Below are 21,617 nucleotides of genomic sequence, written 5' to 3' on the forward strand. Positions count from 1 at the left end.
TGAACCGCTGACAGAACAGGGACATGATTGACCACCCAGTGGAGTATCTAAGAGGACTCCCACATTGCTGCTCTGATCCCGGTGCTGCCCTAATGGTTTAGATAGGCAACCACCTTGGAGTTTTCGGTATAGACACTGACCGGACGACCCTGGAGAAGTGATGTCATATGGCAGAGTGACGGGAAAATGGCCCTCAGTTTGAGGAGATCGATCTGCAGCAGAGGTTCATCTTTCGACCAAGCACCCTAAACCATGTGAAGGCGGAACACGACCGCCCCGTCCCCCGAGCCGGAGAGGCTGGCTTCCATCTAGGTGACCAGCCACTAGAGGGGAAAGGAGGACCTGCCCTAAAAAGTGGCTGGGGGGGGGTCTCCCACCAGAGTAACTCCTGACGACGTGGGGACAGGAGAATTGCCCATTGGAGAAACCTCGTGTGACATTGAGCATTGGGAAGGACCTCGAAGGAAGAAACTACCTTGCCCAGCACCCGCATGTGAATGGAAACAGGAGTATCCCGGCAAAGGAAAGCCACCCCGACCTGGATTGCACTGATCTGGTCTACCAGGAGGACGACTCTGGCTGTCCTGGTGTTGAAAATCATACCCATGCACTGAGCTGGCCCCAGAGATAACGTCTCTTTGTTGAGGATCCTTCCGAATCTCTTCAAAGTGTCCAGTATGATCTTGAGACTGGAAAAAATTGGTCTCACTGGAGAAGGCCTTCGAAAAGAGGTCGTCCAAGTAAAAAACAACAGCAACTCCCCTGGTACAGAGAAGTGCCATGAGAGTTGCCAGGACCTTGGAGAAAACCCTGGGAGAAGTAGCGAGCCCGAACAAGAGGGCGACAAAATGTAAATATTGAGAAGAGACATCAATGCTAAAAAAATGCTGGTGAGCCCTTGCGATAGGTCTGTGGAGGTGGACATGCGGATGTCGATGGAGGAAAGGTACTCGCCCAGTTTAAATATGGCGACCACTGACCGCAGGGGCTCCATCAGGTCCCCTCGAGCAGGTACAAAGAAATTAAACATCTTCAAGTCAAAAAGGGGCTCGACCGTCCTGTTCTTTTTTGTGGATTGTGAAGAGACTAATAGAATCCTTGGAAATGTTTGGACTGTGGAAGGAAGATGGTCACTTCTAGAAGAGAGCAAAACAGCCTTGACAAAGGCAGCAGCGCGCTCTGGGGCCCGAGGTGGTTGACATAACCGACTTGGGGGGGGGGGGAGGATAAAGAACTCTGGCTTGTAGCCTGTTAACCTCGTCTCAAAACCAGGCATCATTTACGTGAGCCAGTCATATCGCCTGTTAGGAAAAGAGTCTTCTGGTGGAAGAAGTCTTGGAAATGGCGCTCTACTGGGGCATAGGGTGGCCCCACCAGAAGGGATTATTCTTGAATGATGGACATGCCGGGTTCCTGACCTTTGAGGGGAAGTTATGAATGGGAGACCAGAAGGGAAGGAAGCTGAAAGCAGATAACCGCCAGGTTTCCAAACACCCTCAGGGGGTATGACTAGAGTGGCACCCCACGCTGACAAACACCCCAATAACCTGAAAGAGAAAATAAATAAAAATGAGCAGCAGACCTGAGAAGCACGTCGTGTCTGCCTCCTCCGGACATTAGGCTAAAACTCAGCTCAGTGCTGTGGGCAGGGTATGGCCTGCTTGGGTGGAGTAAACACTCTTTTTCCTACCTGGTGTCAGTCCCCTATTGGTAAGGGTCTATTCCCATGGTGCAGTGTCCCCCAGTGAAATGAACAAGAAAGTTACATTTCTAATATATTTTGTGCATTAATTCTTATCTATATCAAGAACTCTGCTTGCTGTCAATGAATGAAATTTCTCAGAGCTCCAATGAGGAGTTTTAGGTGTAGGCCCCAATGCATTTGTCTGCTTGTAAAAAAAGGTTTAAATGCGCCACAAAAGATTGTGTTCAGAATTTCCTTGGTGACTTGAACCTCTTCTAAGTTACAATACACTGTAACAAGTCGTGGATTTGTCTCAGCTGCAAATTTTTAGGACATTCAACACTTTGTGCCTACTAATGCTCACCTCCTCTGCTTTAGAGTGGAAGGCCTCATGCGCCATGCCTGAAATCACTGTCCGCAATTACGGGCACGGCAGGCCGCGGACAGACACCCGCGTTTTCGGCCCATGGTCCATAAAAAGCAAAAGATAGGACATGTCCTATCTTTTGCGGATGCTTTCTACGGCCTGGACACCTTCCCGCAAATATACGGGAAGGAGTCCGTGGTCAATAGAAGTGAAATGGTCCGTAATTGACAAATTCTACGGTCGTGTGCATGGGGCCACTCACGGTCCTGTCTCCTTTCGCTTCATTTTCAGTAGATGTTTTCTGTTTTACAGTGTTTTTGCGGACTTTCACGGTTGTAATACACCATTTACTATGATGGCGATACTGTATATAAAGTAATTTTTATTAGATTCCACAAAAAAAATTACGGAAGGTGAAAGGGCAGTGTTTGGTTCCAATGCTCACACGGTGCGGTTTCCGACACATACAATTATCCAGTGTTGGCAAAAAAACAAAACCCTAGCCTCATTTACAATCACCTTCTGTAAACCTTCTGCTCGTTTTGTGGTCACACTTGATAATGCAGTGTTACACATGTTCATTGTGGTTCTATTAATATCACATCGTGTCACACTTACGCCATCGTCACAACACCTGTAATCACGCTGCTACAATTTAGCCAGCTGCAAGAGTGTCGCTCAGGAGGCATACTCCAGATGGAAGAAACTTTGGACCCTGAGGATTTTTCATGTACACATTCAGATTTTGCAAAATAAAAAAGTTTAAAGAAGGGTATACAAAATATAATTATTTTTTTTTGTATTGGCCAAATTGTTAGACGAGGTAGCTCGTTGGCTAAATAATACTGGCAGCAGTACGGAGGTCGCCAGTTACAATCATCTACATGGAATTTGTATGTTCTCCCCATGTTCACATATTTCTCCAGTGTCCTCAAATACTCATAGGTTAAGAAAACAAATTTTTAGTGCACGTGTGCTTGAGATACGGAAATCAGATTGTGAGCCCAACTGCGTTAGGGAGTTGTGTAAATGTACAGCACTACAGAATATGTTAATGCAACACACACTATATGGCCAAAAATATTCAGACACCTGGGAAAGCTTTCCACAAGACTTTGGAGCGAGTCTGTGCGAATTTCCGCCCATTCAGTCAAAAGAGCATTTGTGAGGTCAGACACTGATGTTGGTCAAGAAGGTCTGGCTCGCAATGGGCTTTCAAATTAATTCCGAATGTGTCCGATAGGGTTTGGGCCGCTTAGTTACTGTTTGGCTTTTTACGGCAATCAATGTAGCGGTGTACGGGCTCAATAGAAAGTCACCGCTACCCGGAAAAAGGCAAACAGAAACAAAGCAGCTCAGCGCTCACACGAGCACTTCTGCCGCTTCAGCGATTGGTGGGGTCCCAGTGCTCAGATGCCCACCAATCAAAACTTCTGACATGTCACTAGGACTACTTTTGTGTAGGTTACTGTATTTGTTGAAAATTACCAATAAAAAGTATTTCATTTAAAAAAATATATTTTAGAGCCTGTATATAAAATCCTAAGATTTTCATCCTCTTATTTATCAAAATAATACAATGGCTTTATAGATGGCCCTAAATAAAGAGCTGCAGCTCCACTTTGTGACAGGGTAATGTTACTACAGGCGGATAATGTAACTACAGGTCCAACACACATCAGACCTAATGTGTCAAAACTGTAGCTAGCCACGGCGACCTCAAACCAGCATTTAATTTCTAAACAGTAATTGTAAAAATGATAAAACACTCTAGCGTCAATACAGATACATGCACCGACCTAGTATCCCCGGATCCGGATCTGGCTGATCGACGGGCTTCTCTGTCAGGTCTGAATGGTCCTCTTCAATAGACATATTGGACATTTGTCTTCTGACACCCTTACCGCCTGCAGTGCCTGAGGTCAGACTGGCTACGGACAATAAAGGAATTGCCTGGCTCTCCTGTCAATCAGATTACACCATATACACATTAATATGACTGCATAAGTTTGCAGAATGGTTTTCATTAAAGCAACAATAACCAAATACTTGTATTTTCTTAATTATATCTACCACAGAGAAATCTACGGCTTGATGAAAGACCTAACCCTTTGCCCCCAACTGCAGCTTAGCTGAGCTATTATAATGCTCTGTGGTGAATTGTATTGTGAAAGCGCTATGCTGGCTGTACACAAAGTTAGTTGTCGACCAAGCGCTCGTTCAGGCCAAAAACCTCTCTCCTCTGAGCAATGTACATTATTTGCAAAAAAAGCAATTCTCTAACATAAGGTTATAATTGGGATCGCTTTCTTTGCAAGCGGGAAAATGTAAAATACCGCCCGGCACCCTTGGCACAATTCAGATTAGAAGTTCGATAACTGTTCACGTGGAAGTCACTACTCGGTGGATTACAGGCTGCAAATTGTATATGACAATACCGCAGCATGAAAAACAAAAATATCAAACAAAAACAAGCGGGACATGCTGATTGAGAGGCGAGGTAGAAGGCAGAAGAACTGAAATGTAAAGGATCTGGATAAATCATCTGAACTTGCCTATTAGCTCTAATACTATTCGGGTGGAAACTAGAACTGCAGGATGGAGATTTGGAGGAATTGCGAACATATGTTTGGGAAGACACAATGTCTATTTGTGGAGCTCTAATTGGCGGTTTGTTCATTTTTAGAGCTGGCAAGGGACGGATTTGCTGAAAAGTGAGACAGAGATGAGAGATGAGTTGACTAGCATTGCTCCATTTATGTCACCTATGTGGGAGAGGTGGTGGTAAATCACACTTCAAGTCATAGTCGGGTCAATCAGGGACACAAAGGCCTTTTCATAGAATTACTGAATTATTCACACTTGCCCGTTTTGTTGTGTTTTTCTGCCGGGTTTTGTGAAAAGTGCGCTCAAAAAAACCATAACGTGTGAATGAGGTTTGAGATTTAAGACTACTTTCACATTGTCATAGTGGTGTGTCATGAACCCCCTGTCTATGAAACAGATCTAGGTGAATAGATAGCGCTTTGGGGGACTTTCGGTCCACAGTTCCTCATCACTGGGGTTCCCAGCGATCACACATGTATCCTGTGGCTAGGGAATACACGTGTTTTAGACCTTAATGACCAAGCTATTTAAGTTTTTCCATCGTCTCAAAGAGCTAGAACTTTTTTATTTTTTCGCCGATGCAGTGGTATGAGGGCTTTTTTTTTGCATGACGATTTGTAGTTTTAATTGGTACCATTTTGGAGTAGATGCGACTTTTTGATCTCTTTTTATCACATTTTTTTTAAGGCAGGATTCAAAGAAAACAGCAATTTTTGCATTGTTTTTTTATTTTATTTTTTACGACGTTCACCGTGCGGGTTAAATGATGTAATAACTTTATAGTCGGGGTCGTTACGGACGCGGCGATACCAAATATGTGTAACTGTTTTTTACTTTATTCTGTTTTTTTAATAATAAAGCATTTTGTAAGGGGAAAAAGTGGGTTTTTCTTTTTTTTTCTTAAAACGTAAACTTTTTTTTACTAGTCCCACTAGGGGACTTCACTAGGCGATCGTCCGAACACATTTATAATACACTGCAAGACTTCTGTATTGCAGTGTATTGTGCCTGTCCGTATAAAATGGATAGGCTTCTGCTAGGCCATGCCTCTGGAATGACCTAGCAGGCATTCACTAGAGGCAGACCTGGGGGCCTTTATTAGGCCCCCCCCCCGGCTGCCATAGAAGACACCGGCACCTGGCGATCTCATCGCCGGGTGTCAGTGGGATGAGAGGGAGCTCCCCCCCTCTCTCCAAAACAACTCCGATGTGGAGCTCGCTATTGAGCGCCGCATCTGAGGGGTTAAACGAGTGAGATCGATACGGATATCGATCTCTCACGTTCGAGCAGGGACGCCCCCAGCCCATAGATACCTCTTGCAGCTGAGAGGAGGGAGATTTAACAGCTCCCTACTCAATTTATTCCGATGGTGCGCCGTAAAAAAGCTATTGCATCGGAATAAAGCCGGTTAGTGGCCACCGTAAAAACACTATGGGGCGGTCACTAACGGGTTAAGCAGCCGAGTCATAGTGAGCCAAGACACTGCCATACTGACCCAACTGCAATATCCCAGCATGCATGAAACACACCGCCCTGTACACCAGCACTCCAGATGCCCTTTATCAATTAGTATACATTATATGCTCTGGGTAATTTTTTGATCTTCGTCTTTAAGCTTTGTAGCGGTTATAAGATGGCTTATAAAGTATGCATTACACAAAGTATAATGTCTAAAATTCCCACTAAGATGGCAGTGTTACTTCCACACTTTACCCCCTGACTCAACTACTCGGTTACTCACCGAGTTGAACAGCTCTGTAGTCAATCCAAGGTAATTATGGAGAGCCAAAAATGTCACTCTTTGCAGCCTGACCATGATGATCTGCGGGTGGGGGAAAAAAAAAGTGTCAAAGTTTAATTATTACCCACTGATGTATGAGAGTGAAGAACACCCAAGTATTTAATTACAGAGACCCAGATTTCTGAATAAAATGAAAAAGAAAGATCTCCACAACAATAAGGGAGATTCATCTAAAAAAAAAAAAACAACAACTCTAACCACAAAGGTTACCAAAGTGTCAGGATTCTGAATAGACATCACATCCTGGCTTGTAGAGATGTCTATTCACTGTCAGGACACTTCACTAACGTTAGTGTGTGTGTATGTGGATGTTAAATCACCACATTTTCTGTAAACCTCTAGCGGTGGGGGGGGGGGGGAGAATAACGAATTGGGGCCCTTTATTGTTACACCCCTGGACAGTTTTGTTTGTCAAAAACTCAGTTAAATGCCAATTGCCTGGCACTTACCGCCCTGTATCAATAAGTGTCTAAATATGGCAAAAGTTGCATTCATTTTCATATGGGCACGATAATCACCTGCACCACTCTGACAAGTGTCTCTGGGTATTTGGAAAACACGTCTTGAAAGGCATTGGCAGGTAGTCGCAGGATGGTTGCGGCTGTGGCAGCCCTGGCTGATACGGTCTTGTAAGGCGCTGGATGCCCCTGTGGTGAAAAGCAAGATTCGAGTCAAGTGACAAAGCAATAGCGGAAAGACCAGATGGCTAACAAATATAAAAGTTATTGATGCCCTCCTTTTTATTGAAATATTAAAATGAGTATACATAGTCAGAATAGGCTTGCAGCTTTCACTAGTAAATCATCAAAACTTTACTAAGATTTTACTGCACATAGACCACTTAAGTAAAAGATTGTGGAAAGGGATGTAAATATATCCCTCAGGCATTTTAATAAAATGATTATAAAACCGGTCACTAGCTAGTTCTCAAATCAATGGCAAACAGAGCTCTAATAGCAGCCGCCCCCTCCATCTACACGCAATAATAAACTACAGTATAAGACAGGCTTCTTGGTAATTGAGGCAAATAAATTGCTCATTTAGAAGGCGCTTTATAAGCGGAGGCCTCCAATACTTGTGGAATATACTTTTCTAATACAGCGAGGAATAGTAACCGTCCAGTACTCCCTCCCCAATTTCATTTATAATTTCTGGAAGAAAAACATAGCGGACATATCTCAAGGGTAGGAAAAATAATGAAGATCATAAGGTGCATAAACACATTTGTTAACTCTGCAGGCGGTTTTTGCGACTTGAAGTACGACAGCCGATCACTCTTTCTCGTTTGAAATGCAATTGTTACCAAATGTAGCAGCGAAGAGCAAGAAATACTTGTTGCGTTGTGTGATTATATGTAGTTGTGCAACATTACGTTTGTTACGCACAATTGGATAGAACTACCTACGTTTAACACGCATAATTAAGACTGGCTGCTGGACCCCATTTAGAGATCGCACATGTCATGGCCATAAATACTCCGTGCACCTGTTGAAACGCTTCAATCATTTTTTACCTCAATTTTCTCTCTCTCTTTACATGAAGCTGGAGGAAGGATTTTTTAAATCACAACATTATAAAGTTAACCAGATGGATAAGATCAAAGTCAAACAAAGCTGCCAATTTCGGTGAGATTTGGCGACAATCTAATGTGTATGGGGGCAGCCCGATAGTCCACAAACTGCAAATGTTGATAGAAAGAGGGATTGGGCATTTTTGAGTATTTTTGCTGCAGGAGATAAGCCACCGCTAGAAGTTTCTGGTAGCGGCATATTTCCCCTTTCCTATAGAAATAAACATGTACTCTGCCAAACAGGTTTCGGCTTGTAAAAAAATAAAATAAGGTCTGAGCGAACAAAATGTAAAATGTTATTTTTGACATGTACTCCTTAATACAGCCTCCTAGCCTCGAATTACAGCCTGGATACTGGGAATTGTAAAGAATTTCTCGACTGATGTGAATTCTAGACCCTAGATTCTCAACATGTGGTATGTGTACCCCATCAGGTATACGTTAGGGTATGTTCATACTGTGCTTTTAAAATAGGTACGACACGGTACATAATCATAGCCTAGTAGGCGATAGACTTTGGTCATTTTAGCTTTCCTCAGTCATATTGTCTACAACAGTATTAGGCTGGATTCACACGAGCATGTTTGGTCCGTAAAGGACGGAACGTATTTCGGCCGCATTTCCCGGACCGAACACACTGCAGGGAGCCGGGCTCCTAACATCATAGTTATGTACGACGCTAGGAGTCCCTGCCTCGCTGCGGGACAACTGTCCCGTACTGTAATCATGTTTTCAGTACGGGACAGCAGTTCCACGGAGAGGCAGGGACTCCTAGCATCGTACATAACTATGATGTTAGGAGCCCGGCTCCCTGCAGTGTGTTCGGTCCGGGACTTGCGGCCGAAATACGTTCCGTCCTTTACGGACCGAACATGCTCGTGTGAATCCAGCCTATCTGTTATTCTGATGAGTCTACGTGTAGTCTATAGTTCACCAGTAACACCATTGTACCATAGATTTAAAATATTTTGGTTAAGCATAATAAATAATCAGTCATTTCACTTGCACATAAAGTAAAGGAAGAGCTGAACTCACAGTGATGACATCGAGGATACTGAGTAAACTGTGTACACTGTCCCCAGCCAAAACTTCTTTCACCACCATCTCATTCCCATCCTGCAAAAAAAAAAAAAAAAAACGAAAAAAAAAACAAAAACACACAAATATAAATAAGACAAGAGGGGAACGCACGCAGACAGCTCAGCTTTTATATAAAAGGGGTTGTACTCAGCATTTCCAGGCCACATATCAATGGGTGGAGGTGGTGGCTGTGTGTGGGGAGGGGGTTAATTAAAGATTTAAACGGTCATTGGAGATTCAATCATATTCATTCTCTGATCAAACATACAAACTTCTAGGAATAAATCACTTATATAAAGTCGCCTCCTTGTCAAAACAGACAAGAGGACACGTGAAGCAATCCTGTCACGATAACCACATGCAGCATCATCCATAGACTAGGTCCCTGTGCTAGGGATTTGTTTGTTATTTCGTTATTTTCAGGTGATCGTTTATACTGTATGTGGCGCCTGTATGTCTTTCTGAAGATTTTTATAGTCCACGAAACTCATATGAAAAAGATGCATTAACATAGATAAAAAGGAAGACGCCGAAAACGACTCACACTTTCAAGGATGCAAACTTCCAGCGTCCCGTCCTGAACCACATAAATACTGTTATCCAACTGTCCCGGGCGGAAAATGTATTCCCCTTCGTGGAGTTGTACGAACACCATGTGTTTACAGAGTTCTAGGAACAAGGGTTTCTCAAAATGACCCAAGACCCTGCCGTGGAGGACGAAGTGTCAATCAAGTCATGGACATTAAGAACATATATCATTTCTTGACACAATGGAAATTTCCTACAGCTGCAACCTGCACACAACAGTCAGAGTGAGTGATCGTAACATTTTACTGCCAAACATTGTCAAAATGTATCTTTTAGCGCAAACCCTGTGGAAAATACGCCGCATTTAGGCCTAGATCACACAGTTTTTTGCAGGTGGAAAAATAATCTGCCTCAACTCCTTCAGGAATTTGAGGCAGATTTTGGCCTGCATGCACGCTCTTTGCCGCGTTTTTCCGCCGCTGTCATTGAGAGGCGCGGGGAAAAAACTATGCAAAAAACGCTTTCTCTGCCTCCCATTGAGGTCAATGGGAGGTCAGAGACGGAAACGCATGAAGGGCATGACGTTTTTTTCCGCCCGCAGGAAAAAAATGCCTCCGTTGTTAACAGGAGGCATTTTTGGCGCAGTTTCCAACACTGTTTCCGCATCCAAATCAGCGCCAAAAAACTCAATATGAACATACCATTAGAGTAGCAGCAAAGTGAATGAGATTTTAACAAAACTCATCTACACGCTGCCAAAAGAATCCGCTGAGAAAACATTCATAAATTAACCTGTGGTGAGTGGTTTTTTAAAAAAATCTGCAGCGTGTAAATTTATGCTGCGCGATTGTTGCACTTCAGTTCCGGCTTTTCCTCAGTGAATTCAATGGAGAGGTGAAACCCGCAACAAAATGGAAAAATTTTGGGGCAGAAACAGTACATTTCCGCCACAAAAATTGCAGATTAAAAAAAAAAAAAAAAAAAAACACACAACTTTTTTGCTTATTTCATTTATAAAAAAAAAAAAAAAAGTCTATACTTACCCCCTGACATGGTCATAGCGACGGCTTCTTTTCTTCCCAGCTGTTCGCCGTGCAGCCTCCTGGGATGACGTTTCATCCCAAGTGCATTCTGCGGCCGGGCTGCACGGAGAGCAGAGGGACACGTCGCTATGGCAACACTAAAGTATCAGCTTTTTTTTTTTTCCCAGTTTTCTGCAGCGGAGATTCTACCCGAAAATCTGCACCCCAATTTGGTGATGTTTTTCAGACCGAATTCCCTGCGGGTTCCAGGGCGGATACACTGGGTTCTTTCATGCAACGTATCCGACGTGTGGAAACATACCCGTGAAGCTACCAAATTAGGACCCAAAGCGACCATGAGAATACTCTAAGTTGCCCAATAAGTGCTCAAAACGTGTAAGAAGATATGAAATGTACGATTCTCCTGTGATAATCAGATTCCCTTGACAAAAAAAACAAAAGTTACAAAGAGTTTAGAAAAGTTCACTTTTTTTTTTTTTTTTTAGTAAAGAGCAGTTATCGGCTTTCTGGTACATGGATATAACTGAAATGCAGTCATTTACATTCATTATAAAAGGTCAGCGCTTGCTATTAAAGTGGAAATAATATTATTATGTGATGTTCATGACCACGAAGAGCGTAAGAAACACGCGACCACGGCTTAATGCATGGGGCAGCACAATGAGCACAAAACGAGTAGAGGTTGTCACAGATTACTCACCGCACATTCTTCAGCATGTACAGGACCTCCGAGGGCAAGTGAGAATTTTTAACATCAAACTCTGTCAGATCGGCTTCCAAAAGGGAAGGAGGAGGCTCCTTCTTCTGTAAGGTGGGATATTCCTTCTTAAAACGAAGTATTCTACATAAAGAAAAAATAAAGAAAAATGTAGGAGATCCCTCCATTAGAGAAAATGATTGACAGATGTAAACAGAATAGTTCATTCTTCTCCTCGTGTACTCCCAACAGGTCATGATTTGAGGATACCCTATAGAAAGAGGACCGGTGTCATTTCCTGATGCACTGACAATTATAGAACATGTGAAATACTAAAGGGATCGTACACATTGACCTGTTGGGGGTAATTGAGGATAGGTGTTGAGAAACAATTGTATATGCCCCACTTGTCCCCTCGGTGTCCCACTATCTCCCTCACCTTTTAGCCAGTGTCAGGACCCGCACTCTTTTCCTCGCTCGGGGTCTTGAAACGGTATTGCCACCCACCAGGGTGTTTGGCAGTGTGGTGACCTGTAGAGGAGCAAAAAGCCATCACTATCTTTGCAGCACACAGTAAAGCAGCCTGGACTGAGATAACCCAAAGATATAGCTTACATCCTCCAGATAAAAAGTGCGTGTGAAGGACGCCTAAGCCACTAAAACCAAATTGTATGAGAACATTTCTTTAAATTTGCGATGACCTGAAACAATCGTTGCTGATCTTTTAATGTACAGTATGCCCCTTCAAGGAAAAAAATATATATATCTGTATATAAAACGGAGCACCAATTATTTTAAAGCCACTAAAATCGTATAGTCTAGGTGAAGACCACACAGTACGTTTTACAACACCAGGGTCAGGGGCACAGCGGGTGAATAACTAAATAGGTGCAATGTTTTGGTTGCATTTGAAAGCTTGAAGAATGGAGAGTCTCATATGTTGTGGTTACGAGAAGAACTACATGGGAGAAGTCTGAGACGAGAGGAGAATAGAAGGTCCTGTGGAGACATAGGAGTTATGTGCAGGAATTTATGGATGGGGTACGTGGTGAAGCACTTTTTATCTTGTGGTGACAATTGAATCCGCTGTGTGGTCGGTAAGCAGTGAAGGGATTGGCAGAGAGGAGAAGGTATTGAGTACTGAGGGGAGAAATGAATTAGTTGGGCAACAGAGTTAAGGACTGATTGGAGGGGGGGGGGCAAGTCTATTTGAGAATAGGCCATAGAGGAGGTTGTTACAGTAGTCCAAGTGAGAAATGATAAGGGCACATACAAGCATTCTGGGTGACTCATTCCTCATCATGACAAGGAACAGAAAGAAGATTTTTTTTGTGATCGAATGTTAAGGCATTTTTTTTATCACGGCTAATGTTGGTTACACCCCATTACAGATACTTTTATTGAAAAACATAAATTTAGTGTTATATGGGGCCATAATCCTGAGCAATAAAGTAAGTTCAGAAGTATTACATGCAGTAATCTTTTCTAGGACGGTGTATCTACATAGGATGAGGTTTAGGGGCGGCACTACCCATTAATGGAGGGACATTAATTACAGAGGCATTTATGGCAATGCAGGAGATTGAGTTTTACAGTTATCAAGAAAGGAGTGTGCACATTGATAACTGTAGTGAGGTTATGAGTCAGTCTGCACTGGAACAATGACGAGTTTCATGATAGAGCCCTTTAACCCCTTCACGAATGCCATATAGCTATATACGTTCTCACTGCCGATGCCCCGTGCAGTTAGCATGTGTATAAACGTTTACAGACTTGGAGGGGTTTAACGGGTGCAGTGCGGCTTCAGTGTGAGCAGCGCTGCACTCTCATGTCGGCCGGGTCTTTGAGAGCCCCGGAATACACCCCCACTGTAGATAGTGTCACCCACAACCCCCTGTAGGTAGCACAAAACCCTCTGTAGATAGCGCCACATAAGCTCCCTCCAGTATAGGAATCCACAGCCAGCGCTCTAGCCGAGTATTCCCCTCCTAGAGGGAGCCCCCGCTGTCTCTCCATCCCACAAAACGCTCTGTAGATAGTGTCACCCACAACCCCCTGTAGGTAGCACAAAACCCTCTGTAGATAGCGCCACCTAAGCTCCCTCCAGTATAGGAATCCACAGCCAGCGCTCTAGCCGAGGATTCCCCTCCTAGAGGGAGCCCCCGCTGTCTCTCCATCCCACAAAACGCTCTATAGATAGTGCCGCCCCCCCGCTGTAGATAGCGCCACCTGAAATGACTCCAGGTGCGGGATCCGCAGTGTCAGATCGCACTGGCCGGGGGTCCTTCTTCTAGAGAGAGCCCCTGACGTCAATGTCCATTCGGACAATGACCTCAGCGGCTCTCTCTAGGAGGGGAATCCCCAGTGTCAGATCGCTCTGGGTCGGAGATTCGGCTACTGGAGAAGTCCCTGGTGTCACTATCCATATATAGACCGTGACGTTGATGTCAGGGGCTACTCCTGGAGCGGAATCCTTGCTCTGGCAGGGGATTCCGCTTTTAGAGTTAACCCCTGACGTCACTGTCCATATATGGAGAGAGACATCAGGGGCTTCCTGTAGGAGCGGAATCTTCGGCCAGAGGGATTACGCTCCTACAGGGAGCTACAGTGGTGTTATTTACAGGAAGGGGGTGCCACTATATACAGGGGGTGTGGTGCCATCTACAGGGAGGTGCCATATACAGGGGGCGTGGCACTATCAACATGGGCACTGTGGCATTATATTGACACTACCTACAGGGGACACTGTGGCGCTATCTACATGGCCACAGTGTGTGGCACTATGTGGGCATTATCTACTGGGAGAACTATGGCACTATTTACAGTGAGCACTGGCACTATGTAGGCAATGTGGCACTATCTACAGTGGTATTGCGTCACTATCTACATGGGCACTGTGGTGTTTTCAGGGGGTTGGGACAAAAAAAAAAACCCTAACGCTTCATCCATTTTTTTAACATCCATCAAAAACGGATGGCAAATGGCAGTTAAAAATGGTCAGACGGCCGGGAAATGGATTCAAATTTTGAGACACATTGATGCAAAACAGCCATGAAAAACTGACAGTTCATCCATTGTTGACTGACATTTTTTCACGGTCGTGTGCATATAGCCCTCTTCACTCTCCCCTCACAGCAATCCAGGGTAATGGAGAGAGAAGAAGACTAATTGTTACAGAGCTCTACAGGGTTTGTATGTATGTATATATATATATAAATGGAAAATTTGGCCTGGACACAGGGGCATGAATGACCCTTGTTCATGAAAGAGTTAAGGACAACTCCAGACTACTCCCCCAGTTGCACGGACCAGACTGAAGCCATAAAGAGCAACTTGCTTTACTTCAAGTCAAGAAGACCTGATGTAACCTGAAGCAAAACTTGGAAAAAAAAATTGTGATATGGGTAAATCAATTCTGCCTATTTTAGGTTTTCTGGATTAGGCTAAATAATTTGGTAGGGACATTTTTGGTACGTCCACCTCTGCTTAATTGTTTTTTTATTTTAGATGCATTGGTAGCAACTTTGATTAAATCTCTTAGTGTTGTGTCTACAGCTCCTATGCAGACCTACATGTCTCCATGGTTATAGACTTGCCTGATCATTCATTTTAAAGACGATGGTACCAGCTGGCCACGCACATGTAGACACTTTATAGGGAATTTTAGTCCCATCTTAGCCAAATAAATCCCTGCTTTTCCCCCATAATCAATCCATTTATATTTTTAGTAGGTCTTCGAATTATGGGACAGCTACATATTAAAATACTACATTGCTGTTCATATGGTATAGCTGGATCATAGTCTTTAAATCCAAGGCCAGTCAAAGGGTCCAAAACAAAATCTGAACCATTCAAAAGGGAAAGTTCATCCAATATTAAAAAGTGTCACCCGTGATGACTGTTTTTTTTTGATTGTTGGAAAAATGAACATTTTCCCCGGTCCTCCCAATATCAAATGTTAAGACTTTCCCCAATGTCATAGCCATGTTTACATTTTTTTTTTATTATTAGTTTTACAAAAACAGTATGAAAAGCAATTGGGGAATATATGAAGTAGGTAGTAATAACATCACCAGCAGATAAGCAGTATATTATTGTGGAATACTCAGAATATAAGCAGGTCATCCAATTGCTAATATACATAAATGAAATATATGGAGTGACAGGAGTATAAACAGTCTACAAAACCAAAAGTAGACATTTTAGCCATATTTATATTTATAGCACCCTACTCGTCGGTGATGCGATCCAGCGTGATATAATGGGAGGAATACATAAAATTATGAAATGGACAGAGCAGTAACCAATACAGTAAAAATAGAGCCCTGCCCAAAAAAAGCAAGCACACCGTCTATAATCTGATGGATTCCAAAGTGTAAGATATTCAGAAAGTTCTGCCTGTTATTTCCGGTGTTAGTTATTTCTTGCGTCACGGGACAGTCCTCTACAAACCAGTGCATCTATTAGATGCCTTACTAAAACCGCGTGATTCCTCCAGGACAAGATGGACGCGATAATAAGCACACGGTGCACGCCTGTGAACATGGGGGCTATTCATTGGCTGCAGCAGCACCCACAATCATTGTTTAACCCCTTCCCGCTCCTTGACGTACTATTACGTCATGGCAGCTGTATCGTTCGCGCTCCATGCCGTAATAGTACGTCTCGGGAGTAACGGCCGTTTCGGCCGTCCTCCCGACACATACAGGAGCTGTGACGCTGCTGTCTTGTTCAGCAGCTGTCACAGCTCCTACAGCGGGGACCGATCGCTGTGTCCCCGCTGATTAACCCCTTAAAAGCCGCGTTCTATAGAGATCGCGGCTTTTTAGGGGTTAAGCTGCCATCGCCGGCCTGCTACGCGATAGCGGCCGGCGATGGTGACTATGGCAACCGGACACCAAACAATGGCGTCCGGCTATGCCATAGACGGAAGCCTAGTGGGTCCTGACAACGTCAGGACCCACTATGCTTGCTGTCAGTGAGTAGCTGACAGTTCTAATACACTGCACTACGCATGTAGTGCAGTGTATTAGAATAGCGATCAGGGCCTCCTGCCCTCATGTCCCCTAGTGGGACAAAGTAATAAAGTAAAAAAAAAGTTAAAAAAAAGCTGTGTAAAAATAAGAAAATAAAAGTTTTAAAAGTAATAAAAGTAAAAGTCCCCCTTTTTCCCTTATCAGTCCTTTATTATTAATAAAAATATATAAACAAACAAATAAACTATACATAATTGGTATCGCCGCGTCCGTAACGGCCTGAACTACAAAATTATTTTGTTATTTATCCCGCACGGTGAACGCCGTAAAAAAAAATATTAATAAACCGTACCACAATCACAATTGTTTGGTCACTTCACCTCCCAAAAAATGGAATAAAAAGAGATCAAAAAGTCGCATGTACCTAAAAATGGTACTGATGGAAAATACAGTTCGTTACGCAAAAAAAAAAGTCCTCGCACGGCTTTATTGATTGAAAAATAAAAACGTTCTGGCTCTTAGAATAAGGTAACACAAAAAGTGAATGATTGTTTACAAAACGTATTTTATTGTGCAAACGCCATAAGACATAAAAAAAAACTATAAACATCTGGTATCGCCGTGATCGTATCGCCCCGCAGAATAAAGTGAATATGTCATTTATAGCGCACGGTGAACGCTGTAAAAAAAAAATATACAAAAACAATAGTAGAATTGCTGTTTATTAGTCACCACGCCACCTAAAAATGGAATAAAAACTGATCAAAAAGCCGCATGCACCCCAAGAAAACTACAATGGATTCCTCAAGGGGTCTAGTTTCCAAATTGGGGTCACTTTTGGGGGGTTTCCAATGTTTTGGCACCACAAGACCTCTTCAAACCGGACATGGTGCCTAATAAAAAAGAGGGCTCAAAATCCGCTAGGTGCTCCTTTGCTTCGGAGGCCGGTGCTTCAGTCCATTACCGCCCGAGGGCAACATGTGGGATATTTCTCTAAACTGCAGAATCTGGGCAATAAGTATTGAGTTGCGTTTCTCTGATAAATCCTTTTGTGTTATAAAAAAAATGGTATAAAAAGAGTAAATTTCACCTCTACTTTGCTCTAAATTTCTGTGAAACACCTAAAGGGTTCATAAACTTTCTAAATGCTGTTGTGAATACTTTGAGGGGTCTAGTTTCTAAAATGGGGTGTTTGATAGGGGTTTCTAATATATGGGCCCCTCAAAGCAACTTCAGAAATGAACTGGAACCTAAAAAAATAAATAAATGAGGCAATACTTCGCTTCTTACATTATACTGATAATGAGCCGTGCCCACCCCGAGATGACCCCAGTTTTGACCGTTTGTATAAACGGAGACCCCTATTAGACCGTTCCAGTGCCCGGTTTTCCCAAGCATACACCCCCGAGAAGTGTTTTTCTATTGATGAGTCCCTGGTACATTTTAAAGGGAGGGTTCAATTCCGCCAGTACCTGCCAGGTAAGAGGGCAAGGTATGGCGTGAAGATGTATAAGCTGTGAGAGTGCATCAGGGTATACCTACAGGTTTAGGATATATGAAGGAAAGGCCACCCCCAAACCAGACTGCATCCTGGACTACAATAGGTACATGGGAGGGATGGACTTGTCAAATCAAGTCCTGAAGCCCTACAGCGCCATGCGGTGTGGTATAAGAAGCTGGCCGGGCACATCATACAGATGGCTTTGTACAATGCGTATGTGCTACGTCGATGTGCAGGCCAGAGGGGAACTTTCCTGGAATTTCAAGATCTAATCTTTAGGGACCAGGAAGGGGGGGCACCCAGTACTTCTGGAAGCGGGGCCACACGCATCGTACCAGGGCAACACTTTCCAGGAGAAGGTCCCCAAACCGGTGGAAAGGGAAAGAGTCAAAAGAGGTGCAGAGTCTGCTATAAGAGGGGGATAAGGAAGAACACAATATACCAATGTGACACGTGTCCCGAAAAACCAGGGCTCTGTATAAAAGATTGTTTTAAAATGTATCATACATCCCTTGATTTTTAATTTACCCTGATGCACTCCGCACAGCTTACCCCCCTCATCTTTCCCTTCTGAGCCCTGCCGTATGCCCAGGCAGCTGATAACAGCCACATGTAGGGTATTGTCGTACCCAGGAGAACCCACATTACAATTTAAGGGGTGTATATCTCCGGTGGCGCATGCTGGGCACACTATATTGGACACTGAAATGGCATATACATATATAAAATTGCAAATCTCACACTGCACCATCTGCTGCGCATTATCTTTTACACAGTACCTGTGGGGTCAAAATGCTCACTACACCTCTAGATGAATGTCTTAAGGGGTGTAGTTTTTAAAATGGGGTCACTTCTCGGGGGTTTCAACTGTACTGGTACCTCAGGGGCTTCTGCACACATGACTTAGCACCAGAAAAGCTCCAGTAGGCCAAATGGTGGTCCTTTCCTTCTGAGCCCTCCCATGGGCCCAAAGGGCAGTTTATCACCACAAATGGGGTATTGCCGCACTAAGGACAAATTGGGCAACAAAATGGGGTATGTTGTTCCTTGTGAAAATAAGAAATTTTGATCAAAAATGACATCTTATTGGAAAAAATATCATTTTTTTCATTTCACAGCCCAATTCAAATAGGTGCTGTGAAAAAACTGTGCGGTCAAAATGATAACAAAAATCATAAATGAATTCCTTGAGGGGTGTAGTTTCCAAAATGGGGTCACTTCTGGTGGGTTTACATTGCTTTGATACCTCTGGGGCTCTGCAAATGCAACATGGCACCCGAAAACCAATCCAGCAAAATCTGGACTCCAACAAACACATAGCGCTCCTTTCCGTCTGAAACCTCCCATGGGCCCAAACGGCAGTTTATCACCACAAATGGGGTATTGCCGCACTAAGGACAAATTGGGCAACAAAATGGGGTATGTTGTTCCCTGTGAAAATAAGAAATTTTGATCAAAAATGACATCTTATTGGAAAAAATATAATTTTTTTCATTTCACAGCCCAATTCAAATAGGTGCTGTGAAAAACCTGTGCGGTCAAAATGATAACAAAAACCATAAATGAATTCCTTGAGGGGTGTAGTTTCCAAAATGGGGTCACTTCGGGTGGGTTTCCATTGCTTTGATACCTCTGGGGCTCTGCAAATGCGACATGGCACCCGAAAACCAATCCAGCAAAATCTGGACTCCAACAAACACATAGCGCTCCTTTCCTTCTGAGCCCTCCCATGGGCCCAAACGGCAGTTTATCACCACAAATGGGGTATTGCCGCACTAAGGACAAATTGGGCAACAAAATGGGGTATGTTGTTCCCTGTGAAAATAAGAAAATTTGATCAAAAATGACATTTTATTGGAAAAAATATCATTTTTTTCATTTCACAGCCCAATTCAAATAGGTGCTGTGAAAAAACTGTGCGGTCAAAATGATAACAAAAACCATAAATTAATTCCTTGAGGGGTGTAATTTCCAAAATGGGGTCACTTCTGGTGGGTTTCCATTGTTTTGATACCTCAACGCCTCTTCAAACCTGGCATGCTGCCTAAAATATATTCTAATAAAAAAGAGGCCTCAAAATGCACTAGGTGCTTCTTTGCTTCTAGGGCTTGTGTTTTAGTCCACGAGTGCAGTAGGGCCACATGTGGGACATTTCTAAAAACTGCAGAATCTGGACAATACATATTTAGTAGTGTTTCTCTGGTAAAACCTTCTCTGTTACTAAAAAAAAATTGAATAAAATTGAAATTCAGCAGAAAAAATGAAATTTGCAAATTTCATTTCCACTTTGCTTTAATTCCTGTGAAATGCCTGAAGGGTTAAAAAACTTTCTATATGCTGTTTTGAATACTTTGAGGGGTCTAGTTTTTAAAATGGGGTGTTTTATGGGGGTTTCTAATAAATAGGCCCCTCAAATCCACTTCAGAACTGAACTGGCACCTTCAAAAAAAGGCTTTTGAAATTTTCTTAAGAATATGAGAAATTGCTGTTTATGTTCTAAACCTTGTAACGTCCAAGAAAAATAAAATAATGTTCAAAAAACGATGCCAATCTAAAGTAGACATATGGGAAATGTGAACTAGTAACTATTTTGGGTGGTATAACCGTCTGTTTTTCAAGCAGATGCATTTAAATTCTGAAAAATGCTATTTTTTGTAAATTTTCTCTAAATTTTGCAATTTTTCACAAATAAAGACTGAATATATCGACCAAATTTTACCACGAACATGAAGCCCAAAGTGTCACGAGAAAACAATCTCAGAATCGCTTGGATAGGTTTAAGCATTCCGACGTTATTACCACATAAAGTGAAATATGTCAGATTTGAAAAATGGGCTCTGAGCCTTAAAGAGGCTCTGTCACCAGATTTTGCAACCCCTATCTGCTATTGCAGCAGATAGGCGCTGCAATGTAGATTACAGTAACGTTTTTATTTTAAAAAAACGAGCATTTTTGGCCAAGTTATGACCATTTTTGTAGTTATGCAAATGAGGCTTGCAAAAGTCCAAGTGGGTGTGTTTAAAAGTAAAAGTCCAAGTGGGTGTGTATTATGTGCGTACATCGGGGCGTTTTTAATACTTTCACTAGCTGGGCGCTCTGATGAGAAGTAACATCCTCTTCTCTTCAGAACGCCCAGCTTGTGACAGTGCAGATCTGTGACGTCACTCACAGGTCCTGCATCGTGACGGCCACATCGGCACCAGAGGCTACAGTTGATTCTGCAGCAGCATCAGCGTTTGCAGGTAAGTCGATCTTACCTGCAAACGCTGATGCTGCTGCAGAATCAACTGTAGCCTCTGCTGCCGATGTGGCCGTCACGATGCAGGACCTGTGAGTGACGTCACAGATCTGCACTGTCACAAGCTGGGCGTTCTGAAGAGAAGAGGATGTTACTTCTCTTCACAGCGCCCAGCTAGTAAAAGTATTAAAAACGCCCCGATGTACGCACCTAATACACGCCCACTTGGACTTTTACTTTTAAACACACCCACTTGGACTTTTGCAAGCCTCATTTGCATAATTACAAAAATGGTCATAACTTGGCCAAAAATGCTCGTTTTTTAAAAATAAAAACGTTACTGTAATCTACATTGCAGCGCCGATCTGCTGCAATAGCAGATAGGGGTTGCAAAATCTGGTGACAGAGCCTCTTTAAGGCCCAAACTAGGCTGCGTCCTTAAGGGGTTAAGAAGGGAATCTAATAGTTGTCCTAGTCAAAAGAGGGTCGGTCAAATGAGTGCACCTAAACAGTCAGCTCCTCCGT

General features: G+C 43.1%; 1 protein-coding gene across 5 annotated transcripts in view; it reads right to left on the reverse strand.

Annotated features, from left to right (window-relative positions):
- PNPLA7 (patatin like domain 7, lysophospholipase) overlaps window positions 1-21,617 on the reverse strand; it is a 118,989-nt gene that overhangs the window by 73,059 nt on the left and 24,313 nt on the right. For all 5 annotated transcript variants that reach the window (XM_075834783.1, XM_075834784.1, XM_075834785.1 and 2 more), the window contains 7 exons: window positions 11,817-11,908; window positions 11,381-11,521; window positions 9,654-9,813; window positions 9,065-9,145; window positions 6,978-7,106; window positions 6,400-6,480; window positions 3,851-4,013 (listed from right to left, as the gene is read on the reverse strand). In XM_075834783.1, coding sequence (XP_075690898.1) covers window positions 3,851-4,013; window positions 6,400-6,480; window positions 6,978-7,106; window positions 9,065-9,145; window positions 9,654-9,813; window positions 11,381-11,521; window positions 11,817-11,908 — 847 coding nt within the window. The remainder of the gene's footprint in view (window positions 1-3,850; window positions 4,014-6,399; window positions 6,481-6,977; window positions 7,107-9,064; window positions 9,146-9,653; window positions 9,814-11,380; window positions 11,522-11,816; window positions 11,909-21,617) is intronic.

The sequence above is a fragment of the Rhinoderma darwinii genome, chromosome 8 (genome assembly GCF_050947455.1).
Source record: "Rhinoderma darwinii isolate aRhiDar2 chromosome 8, aRhiDar2.hap1, whole genome shotgun sequence".
NCBI lineage: Eukaryota > Metazoa > Chordata > Amphibia > Anura > Rhinodermatidae > Rhinoderma > Rhinoderma darwinii.